General features: G+C 45.7%; 1 protein-coding gene across 1 annotated transcript; it reads right to left on the bottom strand.

The window, feature by feature from the left end:
- Nucleotides 1–12,514: 12,514 nt before the first annotated feature.
- KCTD12 (potassium channel tetramerization domain containing 12) lies at nt 12,515–14,101 on the bottom strand. Its single transcript, XM_083437419.1, has one exon. It carries the CDS (start codon nt 13,791–13,793, stop codon nt 12,777–12,779), a length of 1,017 nt encoding a protein of 338 aa, XP_083293545.1. The 5' UTR covers nt 13,794–14,101; the 3' UTR covers nt 12,515–12,776.
- Nucleotides 14,102–14,579: the final 478 nt, after the last annotated feature.

The raw sequence follows: 14,579 nt of genomic DNA, 5'->3' as shown, positions 1-14,579 counted from the left end.
AATTTCTGTTCTCATCCTGAAGCAAAGTTCTTAACCTGAGGTACTATTTCTGGGTTAGCAGAGTCTGTAACCTGAAGCGTATGTAGCCCGAGGTACCACTGTCCGGCATTTCTCATACAGAAGAGGAAACAATGCAAACACTTTTTTTTTCTGTGGTGGTGAAGGACAGAGGTCATTCCAGTCCAACCCACCCTCACTGGTGTGACTCTTACTAAAATAATTCTTAACATTACTAATTTATATTAATAACAAAGTTCAAACTCAATACATTTTTTTAAAAAAGTTTGTTTTTACATGCAAATTGCTTTTATGAGAAATCTGAATGTAAAAATATATTTTTGTTATAAAAATGCTTACTTGAAATAAATGATTTGTTGATTTAATTCCCCCTTTTATGTGCTTTCAATCATCTTTCTAATGTCTTCCACTATAGTATTAATTCAGACAGTAATGGCCAAAGTGGATAATATTTCTCCTGTGGAAAAAGTGCTTTTAGCAATTATTGCCTTTGCCAAATTTTCTTCTGCAAGTGGCCATTCACAGCTTTGCAACAGGAACAGAAAGGGAGGGATGAGGGGGAGGACTGGATTTGTTGTTGTGTTAAACGGTTTTCCCCAATAGGGGATGTCTTGCTGATGATCTGTGTCATTCACTCACAATGATTTTAAATCTTTTGTTTCCTGCCCCCTGGGGGCAGATGACTACTGGATGGTGGGCAATCAGTAACTGTAGCGGTACTGTAAACTGCAAGAAAATATAGGAATATAACAATATCCATTATGTAAGAGGCAATCACACCACCATCAGGAGAATCGAAAACAATAATGTTATTTTCACAAACTGCCATACTGGGCCAAGATTGGACGAATTTAGCAAAATGTGAGCCTCTATAGACCCGGTTTGAGTAACGATAATGCAATCAAAAGAAGAGCAAACCTCATCCCTTCTTATCGCTGGCTGATATTCCCTCCCAGACAAATATACTGTCACAAAGAGAGAGAGAAGTAAAGAACTGATAGAGATTAACAACTACGTCTTATTGTTAAGGTGTGAAGGCAGAGAATAGCCAGGTAGCCATTGGCAGCCTTTTCCTCCACTGATTTGTCTTTTAAAGCCATCCGAGTTGGTGGCCATCACTCATTTTGTGAGATGGAAGACATGAGTTCTCATCTCATGTCAAGGTTCTCCTTGAGGGAAACTTTGATACTATTACACTGGCTGTAGCAAAATTCCTCTCAGAGGTACAGTCATACCTCGCTTCATGTTACATTCTTTCAGGTTATGTCCCACGGCAACCCGGAAGTACCAGAAAGGGTTACTTCCAGGTTTCGCTGCTCGCGCATGCACGCAAAATGACATCATGTGCATGCACAGAAGCAGCGAATCACAACCCGCGCATGCGCAGATGCACCGTTGCGGGTTGTGTTCCTTTCATGTTGCAAACAGGCCTCCCAAACGGATCCCGTTCACAACCAGAGGTACCACTGTAGTAAAAATCAGAAAGATCCTCCTAGCAAGGCCAATTTTACACCTTAAGAACTGTTGATATTTACTATTGTTGTACTATGGTTTTTTTTGGGTCTATGGACCACAATAAAGCTCTTTGTGTGACTATCCTAGAATGTGGTATCTTTGAAGAAGTGGCAGCTGTGACCTTAATATGCAGCCAATCCTCAGAAATTCCCCTGCAATTACTGCCTTAAGAAATAGCAAACCATGTGCAGTTTCTCTTGAGGGGAGCCTGAGCTCTCTTAAGGATTACTGCACATGGTGGAGATTGCCCAGGAGCGTCAGAATGAGAGGGGGACCAGAGGAGGTGTTCAAAGCAATGGGGACCCTCAGAAAAAAGCAGGCCGTGTTGACCACCATGGTTCAAAGCAGTGCTCCATGGACTGGGGAAAGGATGGTACTGAGGAGAAAGGACTGGGCTGAGGGTGAAAAGTCAATGGGTGGAATTGAATGTCCTCATGCGCTGAATCTGACATGTGGGCACCCCAGCTTTAAAACTTAACATGGTTCCCACTTCAATCTAACATGACAAGACCTTATTGCATATTGTAAATGCAGCAAAATTTGAGATGCAAGATAGCAAGGTTCCAAGGCCCAACATGCAGACAAATGTTTTAGCAACCAGGTAACAAGCACTAGATATATGCAAATAATTACAAGGAAAGACAGCTTGTCATGGCGGTTAAACAGAGCGGGTTTTTTGCCGACTGTGCTAAATGTACGTAACACACCAGAGCAGTCATTATTTGACCTTCAGCTGTTGCCGTATGTAAACGACAATTTATGGAAAACCAGCTGTTATTAACTCACAAACTGTGTTGCTGAAACAAAACCACGGCTCCAGACAGCCAGTTAAGAAAAATAATTTAAAACATGACTGAGTTTGATTAATAGCTGTCGACATGTGATGCTGAAGTGAAACAACAGGAGCCATCGTTCCACTGGACGTTGATAAAATATGGAAATAAGCCCTAGCCCCTTGCTGCTTGTGGCAGTGTGTGCAAAGAGCATTATGCGCGTGCTTTCAATCACACTTTGAGCAACGAGAAGTTTCAGGGTTACAGTGCTTACCCAGAATTCCTTTGGAGGGGTGGTTGCAGCATTTTGTAAGATATTTAACTAATATGCAAGTTGAGCATTAGGCAGAAGGTCACAAATGCTAACATAGCATAGCGCTCCCACATAGTCACCAAATTCATTAGTTGCTCGTTTGTTTCTGGACCCTTTTCAAAATTCTCACATGACTGTTTATAGCCCTAAGAGACCTAGTCCCCAAATATCAGAAAGACTGCCTCCTTCCCTACAGACCCACTCAATGTTAATATCACCAGAAAAGGACCTGTGGGTAGTTCTGCTATCCTCAGATGCTCAGGGTGGTGATGGTGGTGGTGGTGGTGGCCTGAGAGACGGCATTCTTTGCAGCAGACCATAAGTCGTGGAACTGTATAGTTTCACTGTATGCTGAAATGCACAATTTTACCCTGACCTATGCGCTCCCGTCGTTCGGTCCCAGCGCCTGCCAACCTAGCAGTTCGAAAGCACCCCCGGGTGCAAGTAGATAAATAGGGCTGCTGTTAATGCACAAAAGCAGGCTGGGGTGTGTTATTGTTTTTCTGATCAGCTGGCTAATGTACTAACTGATGTCATAGAACTATGCAAAATTCAAACCCCTCTGAATTAGGCCCAATCCTGTTACTTAGGTGACATTCCACTGCAAAAAAAGGTTTGAAATTTAGTATGATCACATGGCAGGAATCTATCGCAAATGGTGCTGGTTCAGTTTTAAGACCTGGCTCATAAACAGAGCTTTGATTCATTTTGAAATTGCAAGGGAATGCGTCTTGGAGACATCCTACAGAAAATACAATTGAGCAATATGCTGTTCACCAGAAAAGTCAAGGGTAATTATTTTATCCTTTGTGGGGGGGGGGGATCAACATAGGTCAGCAGCAGCTGTTGTTTCTATTATTAAGCTCCAAAAGACAATATACTTTAATTCTTTATGAGGCACGTAACTTGCCCATTACTAAAAAAGCAAAACCACAATTATAGTCATTTGGAATGTTCCTATTAGTGATTCCCTGGGCATAATTGTACAAATTAATTGAACTGCTTGGCTCTTCACTGAGAAAAGGAACAATGCATTAGCTAACTTTGCAGGCTATTGTTCAGTGCTCTGTATTGCGCTTTAAGAAAATCGTCATGCTGGCAAAGTAGTGGACCACAAACTTCAAACTGTCCTCCGATCTACATTAATTGGATATGGTGCTTCAGAGCGCAGTGGCTAAACAAATCCAGATGCGCTTTCCTATAACAAAAATCTGGAATTGTTTCATTGTGCTCAAATCGGGTTTTGGTTTGGAGTGAAACTACTTTTGTTATCCTACCCTCCTGAATTATTCAGAAACTGAATTAACACAGTCCATCCTTCTGAAGTTATCAGCATCGTTTGAGACCGCAGTATCTTTCTGGATCATCTCTCTGGGTTAAGGCTGGAGAGTACCACATTGTGGTGGTTCTGGTGCTTCCTGGAAGGCAAGCTGCACAACAGCAACGGACAACGTATGGCCCTCAATTGTTGGGACTCCAATTTCCATCACCCACAATCATTATCCATGGTCATGGAAGGATAGATTCCAACATCTGCCCTGCCTTCACCTCAAATGAGCCATTTTTGCCTACTTGTGATGGATTCTTTTAAAAAGTTTGCCAAAGGGAGAGAGGGAGCCCCTTTTTGTTGTTATTGCAAGGACTGAGAGCAAGTGGGAGGCCATAAATCACATATTGTGCATGCAAAGGACTACAGGTTCAGCCGCTGACTGAAAGTGTGGAGAGCGGATGTTATTCAATTTACAGCATTGAGTTAGATGGACCAATGGTCTAACTCAGCATAAGTCAGCTGTCTGAGCCTCAGTATTTATGGAATTGATCTGCAACAGGACAGAGTTGCTACATCCAGATGCCAGAAGGGCTATTGAACTTTTAAGAATCACACAGAATAATCATTTCTACCAGGAGATTATTGCAGGAACATTATTGCAGGAAATTCTGGTCAACTCTAAAAGCAGGAAGAGCTTTTCCAAGGCTCCAGGCTCAACAATCCTATTGAGCAAGCAATTGTGTATTAATTTATGCAACATTCTTAATAAATGCAGAGTCTACATAAAGGTGACATTAGCTGTCATAAAGTGTCTTTGTCTCACTCTTCAGAAAAGATGTCACAAAGTAATTTTTTCAGCTTTAGAACCTAATAGATTTTTTTAAAAAAAAAACTTCACAAAAGATGTTAAAGACGTTGTATACTGACAAACTGTGTTTTTGTGTACCATTCTTACTGTGGTTACAAAAACACAGTTTCTAAACACTACCAAGAAATAAAAGTCATACCACACTACAGTGGTACCTCAGTTTAAGAAAAGCCCTGTTTATGAACTATTTGGTTTACGAACTACGCAAAACCGGAAGTAGAGTCCCGGTTTGCAAACTTTACCTAGGTCTACAAACAGAATCCGAATGGTGGATGGGCACCGGAGGCGGGAGGCCTCATTAGGGGAAGCGCACCTCGGTTTAAGAACGGACTTCCAGAACAGGTTAAGTTTGTAAACCAAGGTACCACTGTACTTTGCTACATTTATCAAATGTCTTTTTTGAAAAACTGCTTTACTATCTAATAGACCAGCCCCCACCCCCCAAAAGAGGGATGCAGGTGGCGCTGTGGGTTAAACCACAGAGCCTAGGACTTGCCGATCAGAAGGTCAGCGGTTCGAATCCCTGCGACGGGGTGAGCTCCCGTTGCTCGGTCCCTGCTCCTGCCAACCTAGCAGTTCAAAAGCACTTCAAAGTGCAAGTAGATAAATAGGTACTGCTCTGGCGGGAAGGTAAACGGCGTTTCCGTGCGCTGCCAGAAGCGGCTTAGTCATGCTAGCCACATGACCTAGAAGCTGTATGCCGGCTCCCTCGGCCAATAAAGCGAGATGAGCACCGCAACCCCAGAGGCGGCCACGACTGGACCTAATGGTCAGGGGTCCCTTTACCTTTACCTTACACCCCCCCAAAAATATCCATTAAGGATGTAATCCTATACATATCTTTTCAGGAGTAATTCCCATTGAGTTCAGTAGGGCTTCAAGTCAGCCTAAATAGATAAATACTTCACTTGATTAAAAGGGGGAAAGAAAAGAGATTTTACTTGCAATTAATGAGTAATCTTCCATGAATCAGAACAAATCTATCATCCCATTAGGCTTTTAATGCATAGTACAGAGCTCTCAGCAGCAGTTTTAATACAAATTCAGTCTTCCCTTAGTGCAAACCTTTCACATAAATTTAAACCCTCTTTCAGGAAACTCCTAGGAGAAAGAAAACATTGGTAAGATTGAAGCGGACTGCTTCCTTATAATGAAAATGAAAGAAAAATAATTATGTTTATTTGTGTGCCTCTATGTGGATTCTTAAATATATATCTGTGACTTTTGTTAAACCATCTTGACTTGAAAGTCAGTTTAATTTAGGTTGTGCTAATAATATGCTGCTTTTATAGAATCCATTTACAGAGAACCCACAACTTCAAAAGGCAAAAATCTAAACGTTTTTCATCAAATCTCAAACCCAAGTGGGATAACTCTATAGTGGTGAAAACATGGCTAAGAGCTTTTTAAAGTGCTTCTCCAAATCACTAACCCTGCGTCTTCATAATATTAATTAGAAAAACAGCAGGTTGCACAAGTACCACTATTTCATAAACAGAGCCCTGTTATATTGTACTTCAGAGATGAAAACTCCTAACACAATAAATCTGCCAGCCTTTTAGATGCCACAGGGCTGGATTTTCTTTTATAATCTAAAAAAAAAAAAGGTTCACGTGATAAAGCGGTTGGGGCAGGCAGCTGCATGAGCAAACTTTCACAAAGAAAAATAATCCCAGCACATTCGAAATTCAAGTGGACCACAATTAAGCAACTTCAACATGAGAAATTAGTGTGATTGCGGGTATTCTGGAAACACACAACATAGATTCAGAAACTAGCAGACGCATCTCCAAATCTGGTTGCTGTCAGATAATAGTGTGGATACATGGAAAATCACATATTCCCTTTACAAAACAAACATTACCATTCAGCTGTTATCTGTAGCAGTGAAGGAAACAAGGAGCCCTGGGGCTTCCAACGGGGAGCTTCTCGTTGGAACCCTGAAAACTAAACCCTAACTCATCCCTTTTAAGTATCTATCCCTAAGCATTGCAAAGGCAACTTTGAGCATGTGGTCGGGGAAATGTACACTGTGATTTCCAGCTTTATAATTCTGACTTATCACATTCTCGATTCCGCCAGGGTCTAGAGCGTGGAGTTGAATCAAGCCCGAACTTCACCTTAAGAAATCCTTGTCCCACTGGGATGAATACAACGCAAATAATGAGAGCAGACCTTCAGGAAAACCAGAGCAGGTTGTCTCTTGGATAAACAACACCTTCCTAGTATGTTTTCTCTGAAGCCCAGTATAAAGATCACGCCTGGGACCCAAAAGTCTGTTTTGGGTGTACTCAACAGTTTGTGTGCAGCTATAACAGAACCACATGTTTTATCGGAGGGAGGTAGAACCTGCTCCCCACCACCACCCCCACCACCACCCAAGGTGGCTGGACTCCTCATTGGCAGCTGCCAGCATGGTTAGTGGTCAGGGATGATGGGGGTCCAACAATCTCTTGCAGGACACAGATTCTCCAAACCTGCTTCATCAGATAAAACCAGTTTGGAGTGTTTGGCATGGAATGCAGAGGAGGAGGAAGCTCCTGTTTAAGAAAAACCAGCTCAGATACTTTGTAAAGGTAAAGGATGTGAGCATTTTTCTTCGGATCCTGGCCAATGGTTTCCTCACCCCGCCCCCAACAACACCGAAGTGTTTGATCAACTGTTTGTTACATATGTGCTTTTAGGACAAGACCTTTGATAACATTTGCGCTTTGCAGCCCAATCCAATGCATGTCCACTGAGAAGTCATCCCCTTGAATTTCTTAAGATTCTTTGTCAAGTGATTATGCTGAGGATTGTTAATATGTTCATACCCAACCTTTGCACCAAGGAGCTCAGCACAGTCTGCATGGAGTTCTCACATTCTCTCTTCACAACAACCCTTTGAGGTATAGGGCTCATCTGATTTAGAGCACAGGCCTCTCTGGTTCAAGTGTAAATGAATGTCCACTACACAGCCTGGTTTGCTATCTTAAGTTGCTCAAGGTATTAAAAAAAAAAGTTTGTTTGTAATAAAACACAGGTTCAATTTTAACGTTATCAGATGTACACTTTGACAATACAGTGGTACCTTGGGTTACATACGCTTCAGGTTACAGACGCTACAGGTTACAGCCTCCGCTAACCCAGAAATATTATCTCAGGTTAAGAACTTTGCTTCAGGATGAGAACAGAAATTGTGTTCCGGTGGCGTGGCAGCAGCAGGAGGCCCCATTAGCTAAAGTGGTGCTTCAGGTTAAGAACGGACCTCCAGAACGAATTAAGTACTTAACCTGAGGTACCACTGTACGCATTAGGACAACCCTGTTCCAACCTGGGATTAAAACTCGTCTCCATGACCTCTCACATACATTCCTCTTTGACTTTTAATATTCGCATCCTAGATATGTGTAACCATTTCAATACAATCAACTTCCAAAACAGATGTGTTTAGAGTTAAGAACTATTACGTAACAATGCTTATGAAGGTGATAGAACTGGCCCAGAGTTAGCTCATTTGTCATCTTCCAGATGTTCCAGGCCAACTCCTATAATCTCAGACTGCTGGCCATGATGGCAGAAGCTTATGCAAGTTGCACTCCAACATCTGGACAGCACCATGTTGAACTAAACCCAACATTCCTGAATTTGCAATTGTTCAATAATACAGAAATGCAGAGTTTCCCAAATTTTGGACTGCAATATGAGCTTTGCACCTAAACTCATTTGTATTGGAAAGCCCATTCACGCCACTTGGAAAGGGTCCTAGTTTTGCTAACTTTGACAGCAAAGGACCAAAGCCTTGCTTTGCACACCTGGCATTTACAGTTAAAATAATCAGAGTTTGCAGGGCTGGGGGGGGGGACTCCATTATTTCCCTGGAGCTCTGCTGTCAGTCAAAGTAGACAATTCTGAGTTACAGGCATTTTATTTGTGGCAACTTTATATGTTCAATGGGACTTACTTCTTAGAAAGTAGACGCAATATGTTCTCACACAAACCACATAGGGGTGGCAGATAGGAAGTTTTTTTGGTTTAGCTATGTTATAAACCTAAGTATCCTCGATCACTCGGCTGTTAATGACAACCCAATATCCCACCAGTACCCTTAATGATGCAGAACACAACAATTACAAAATTACTAGTTAGTTCTTTTTATTATACCCATTCTGGTTTAAAAAATAATAGGAGCTTTAGGGTAGTCTGCTAGCAAATAAACATTCACTAATCAAAATACAAGTTTTCATTAGAGGGATGCGTTTTAGCCAACAGGAGCTTTCGCTGTTAATTCACATTCAAGCAAGTAAGTGTCGACAAACATACCGTATTTTTTGCACCATAACACTCACTTTTTCCCTCCTAAAAAGTAAGGGGAAATGTCTGTGCATGTTATGGAGGGAATGCCTACGGGTGGCATGTCTACGGATTTTCCTCCTCTAAAAACTACGTGCGTGTTATGGTCGGGTGCGTGTTATAGAGCGAAAAATACGGTACTTCTATCATTTTGCTGATGTTTGTACGCAAGTCTCCCCCCATATAAATAGGTGCAGAAACACAGCTTAATATGAAAGTACTCTGTCCAGGTACAGCATATGAAAATCTGTATAGCACTAGTAAATGAATAAAAAACTAAATGATTCGTGTAAAATGTTTATACACTTTATATACACACTAAGTCACAAGTTCAATTAAAAACCACCCCCATTCATAACTCTTATGATAGACTTAGTAAGCTACAGTACAAGATATATTCTTTAAACAGAAAAAAGAAAAGAAAACTAGCTAAGAGCTCATTTCAGGACTTACTGAAAACTGGATTGTATACAAAATTTTAGAAAACATACTTCAGAGAGAATTACTCAACACAAACTAGAAAAAGACTGTAATCAGCTCTCAAGAATGACATTTTAAATACTTAATTGCAATCAATAACCTCTCACTTAGCGAAAATATGACAATGGAATTATTTTATAATAAGGCATAAGGACAACCAGGGTACTCTCTCTCCTGCGGCACTCTGGCTTCCCAATGCTCTCTTATTGCTTGTCCTTATTTAAAAATGCTCTCTCTCCCTTTCTTTTTCTTGCTTTCTTTGAAAAAATACATCATTTTAAAACCATCTTCCAGAGAAGAAGGGAAAACATTTCTGTGGAAGGGAGATGTTTGAAATCTGGACTGTTGATTGATATTTATAAAGCCCCAGAAGAATTTCAAAATGAATGGTTTAAGCTGCAGCTAGACATTTAGCTAAAAAGAAGGAAATAAAGAAAGCCTCTCTCTCTCTTTCTTTCTGTCTGTCTCTCTCTCAACAATTCTAACAGGCCAGCACTTGATCCTAAAATAATATTTTACTCAAATAAGGAAATTCCACTCTTTGAAATGACAGCTTTGGAGTGAGGAGGAGGAAACTTAAAAGAAATATTCTTTGGTTAAGACTATAGTGCCCATAACTCTGTATCCAAGCATCAAGACACTGTTTGTAACTAATTCTGCCTAAGTAAATTGTCAAGTTTCAATGTGCACCGCTTGAGGAATGGCCAAATGACTGGATCGCATAAAAAGCACCCATTAGGTCGCAAATGTAAATGGACAGTACTTTTAAGTCGAGCAATGTGCATTTATGTATAGATCTGTTTAATGCGCGGGGGGGGGGGAATAAGAGCTTTCGTTCAGAGTAAAAACTTGTGCTTATACATCACCATGATGGTCCTTCCCTATAGATAAGACACCAGCCAAAATTCCTACATACGTGGACTTTATGCTTCTGCAGTGTTGTAGGTGCAAACCCCCTCCCAATAGAAAACAATGGAAACAGAGCCAAATTTGCCCTTAGGTATTTGGAGAGAAAGACAGCATCTCACTCAGAATGCCCATAACTTTTACTCAGCAGCATGTCTTAACAAATGTAGAAATACCACTCTTTTGCCCAGGGAAGGAAAGGGTACCAATGGACACTTCAAAGAAGCATTAAACTGAGCCTTGAAGACATCAAACAAGAATACATATAGGATGCTACCCAGACAAGTCACACTAAGGGCCTACCCCTCTTAGTATGACTTGGCTAACGCCCAAAGAGTTCCAAAAAAAACGCTTAGCACATCTGACAACCTGTGGTGCTGCTCAAAACCCAGGACCTGACATACCTCCACCCTTAAGCCAGTCTGGTAGACTACTTTCAGAACATTTAAACAATGTGCAATGGGGTTTTTTTATATATAATACACACACACACACACATACATAAAGAGTGATAATACAAGAATTTTCATCAAAGACTCTTCCTTGCTATTGTCCCCCGTGTCAGAATGACATTTTTCAAACACACTCAGTTTTCAGAGAACTGACATTGCTTCGTGCCATCAAGGGAAGGGAAGTTCCAACTGTTCTAGTGGTGTAAAAATCCAGAAGTCGCCACTTTGATGACGGCCCCTTTTGGCACTGGCTCTTCTGACCCATCACCATTGTAACGCAGTTCCAAAGAGCTGAAGAAGAAAGAGACTTTGGAAAGCAGCAGAGAAGGCAAAGGGAATAAAATGGTACAAGGAGGTCCCTGATTGCGTTGTCTAGTATTTCGCCCCCAAACAGGGTAGGGGTTGGGGAACAGAAGCAGCCACAAAATCTAACCTGTCAGAAATAGCTGTTCCATTCCACTGACTTCATCCAATTTAGGAGATAGGCAACACTGGGAAAATAATTATCAGGAAAGGTTCTCTCTGCTTCACCACCAACAAGGCTGGGAAGTGCAAAATGTTCTCTCTCTCTCTCTCTCTTTCAGATTCCTCTTCCCATCCCAGGGCAAGAAGGCAACACTTTCTGGGAAGCAGGAAGGATGGCAGCGGACCGGCCACATAGCAGTTCCTTCACCATGATGCAGAAAGAAACAAAAGGCTGGGAAACGGGAGACTGGTGGAAGCAGACTCAGAATAATGCAAAGGGGTCATTTACATCATTGAAGTAGCATTTGATTCTCTGGATGGGGGGGCGAGTGGAGATGCAGGAATAAAATATACAGCACGTATGTTCTGGGGTGAACAAGACAGACATCTTTGGAAGCATGCATGTTAAAAAGGGGGACACAGGTACGTGTGTCAAGATTTGTGTTTTACCTCTAGCGATATGAACAGATCGCATAGTGGGTTGATTCTGGGACAGTGAATTCTGCACAGCTGGCATTTGAGGTGGGCAGCGATTATATTAAAGGGTTGGGCAATGGCAACACATTACATGGAAAAGGCCCATGGAACTGCTCTGGACCCATGTTAAGTGCAAGGGGTAGAAGGAAGTGATCAAACTTGTACAAAACAAGAGGCGTTCCTTATGGGCAAGGGGCTGAGTGACTGTCTATATAAGGAACCTAGGTGCAGATGGTGTTCTTCCAAGGTACGAGTGTGGGGTGCATGAGGTGTCACAAAGCTATGAAGGGATGACCACAGGGCAAGTGCATAGAAATGTAAACAAGGGGCCAGGAACTCAGCGAGTGGAAGGGAAGGAAGTTCTCTGCACCTTTAAGAACAACACAGAAGAGGAGACACCACAATAGGGAGGTTTCCTATCTATGCAGTTCTAAAAGGTGGAAGAGCCTTCAGGCTGCCACCCTATTGCTTAGGTGAAGGCTCAGTGGCGTAGCGTGGGGGGTGCACGGGGGCCCGGCCGCACCGGGCACAACATCTGGGGGGGCACTCGCAGCTCTCTGCCCCTATCTGGCTCACTCACTCTAGGGGGCGCAAATTACTTGCCTTGCCCCGGGTGCTGACAACCCACGCTACGCCACTGCGAAGGCTCCATCTGGGATGCTGGGCAGGAATTCAAGTGGGGCACTTTTGTCTCTCCCAGCACAGCCCCTAAAACTCTCCTACAGTTTTGCAAGGCGCAGCTCCCAGGCAAGCCAAAAATGTGTCCAGCTAAGGCAGGTTTCTTTCTGCAAGGTCAGGCCCAGGTCATCCTAGGTTAGGGAAAGGAATGTGCCTGGAAAAAAGAAAAAATCTCGGGTGTGGTGGAGCTGCTGACCAGCCCGGGCTGCGCTTGTGCATCTCGGTCCCCTCACTCCCTGCAGAAGACATACTCGGTGTAGCTGGTCCAGATCTTGTCGTCGGCGGGGCCGCCCTGCTCGGGGGCGAAGGCGCAGGTGCCGGTGGAGGAGCAGGCGGCCATGCGGAAGCCGGCCTCGCTGAGCCGGTCGAAGGCCTGCTCCAGGAAGTTGAACTTGAGGTAGTAGCGGGCCGTGTAGCGCTCCGGGGGCCGGTCGGGGTCGCGGCTCTCGTTGAGCGTCTCGCCGAAGACCTCCTTGGCCAGCGCCGTCTTGCCGCACACCGTGATGCGCGCCACGCGGCGGAACTTGGCGTCGGCCTGCGCGTCCCGCCCGATGGTGTAGGAGCCGCGGTAGCCGATGGTGATGTAGCCCGAGCGCCGCCCCGACGCCGCCCCGCCGGCGTCCAGCGAGAGCGACGGCGCCAGCAGAGGCCCGCCCGACGGGCTGCGGCTGGACGTGGGCGAGGCCGACAGAGCCCCGCCGCCGCCGCCCTCGGGAAGCTCGGCCTCCAGGTAGCCCAGGCCCGGCGGCGGCTCGTCGGCGCACACGGAGGCGTCGCGCAGGAGCCCCGAGAAGCGCGCGGCGGCGGAGGGGAGGCCGGCGGCCGCCAGACGGCGCGCCAGCTCGGGCAGCTGGAAGTACTCGGCCTCCCTCTGCAGGCGGCTGCGCTCGGGGAAGCGCTCGGGCAGCACCAGCTCCTGGTCGCGCAGGTAATCCAGGATGTAGCGGAAGAGGAAGCCGTCGCGGTCCAAGAAGAAGCGGCCCTTGGAGTCGCGCGGCAGCTCGGACGCCGCCTGCTCCGAGAACATGCGCCACAGCAGAGAGCCGCGCACCGACAGCACCGTGCCGCGCCGGGTCACGTACACCTGCCCGCCCACGTTCAGCTCCACGATCTCCGGGAAGCCCTCGCCGCCCACCGACGACGCCGCCGCCTCGGGCTGCGCGGGGCGCGCCGCGCTGCGCAAGGCGCTGCTGCCTCCGCCGCCGCCGCCGTTGGGGAGCCCCCGCGCGCTGTCCGCCAAGGCCATGGCCGGCCCGGAGCAAGTCCTTCTTCTACGGCCGCGCCCTCGGCTTCTTCTCCTCCAGGCTGGCGCGCTGCCTTCCCCGCCAAGCTCCGGAGCGCGCCCGCTGCTGCCGCTGCTGCTGCTTCCCGGGCTCCGCTCGGCGCCCAGCCTCTTTTTCTTTCTCCCTCTCCTCCGGGCTTCGCGGTCCTCGCGCTCTCGCGACTCCGATGCGCCGGCGGCGAGCGGCGAGCGCGGCTTATGTAGCGGCGCTGCTACCTCGCAGGAGGGGAGCGCGCGGCGAGGGGAGCGCAAGGCGTGGACGGGGAGGGGGAGGGGAGCCGGGCGGGTGGGTGTCGACACTGACGTTCCCCAATTGCGAAGGAGCCCGAGCGCAGAGCTCCCACCCCCTTCCCCCTGCTGCCGGGGATATATTTATTTATTTGCTCGGCGGAGAATGCCAACTCTGGCCAAATCACAATCAGCCCGACCCCCCCCCCGTCGGAGAGACGCGCAAGCAGCCCCCTTCTTGTGCTGGGCTCGCTTCCCTTCTCGGCTTGAAACGGGGAAGGCGGCTTGCCGTCGCTTTGCAAAAACAGGAGGATGTCATTCTCTGGAGTGCTTGCACCCGCAGCAGCAGCAGGATTTTCCAAGCGATTTTTAAGGGTGCAATCCTACACATGCACACTCTTGAGATTAAGCCCTGTTGAGTTTAGGGGGACTTCCGAGGCCATAAAGTCGGGCTGCCCCCTCCCCCTCTCCCCAGAGGCGAATAGATCGCAGCTCTTGCTGTCCATTTACTCTGGAGTAGCC

Source organism: Podarcis tiliguerta (genome assembly GCF_965153285.1).
Source record: "Podarcis tiliguerta genome assembly, chromosome: 4".
Lineage (NCBI taxonomy): Eukaryota > Metazoa > Chordata > Lepidosauria > Squamata > Lacertidae > Podarcis > Podarcis tiliguerta.
Note: the sequence above shows the minus strand (reverse complement) of the source record. Positions and strands in the feature narration are given on the sequence as shown.

Coding starts and splice junctions, on each gene's coding strand:
- KCTD12 (XM_083437419.1), bottom strand. CDS start 13,793: ATGGCCTTGGCGGACAGCGCGCGGGGGCTCCCCAACGGCGGCGGCGGC.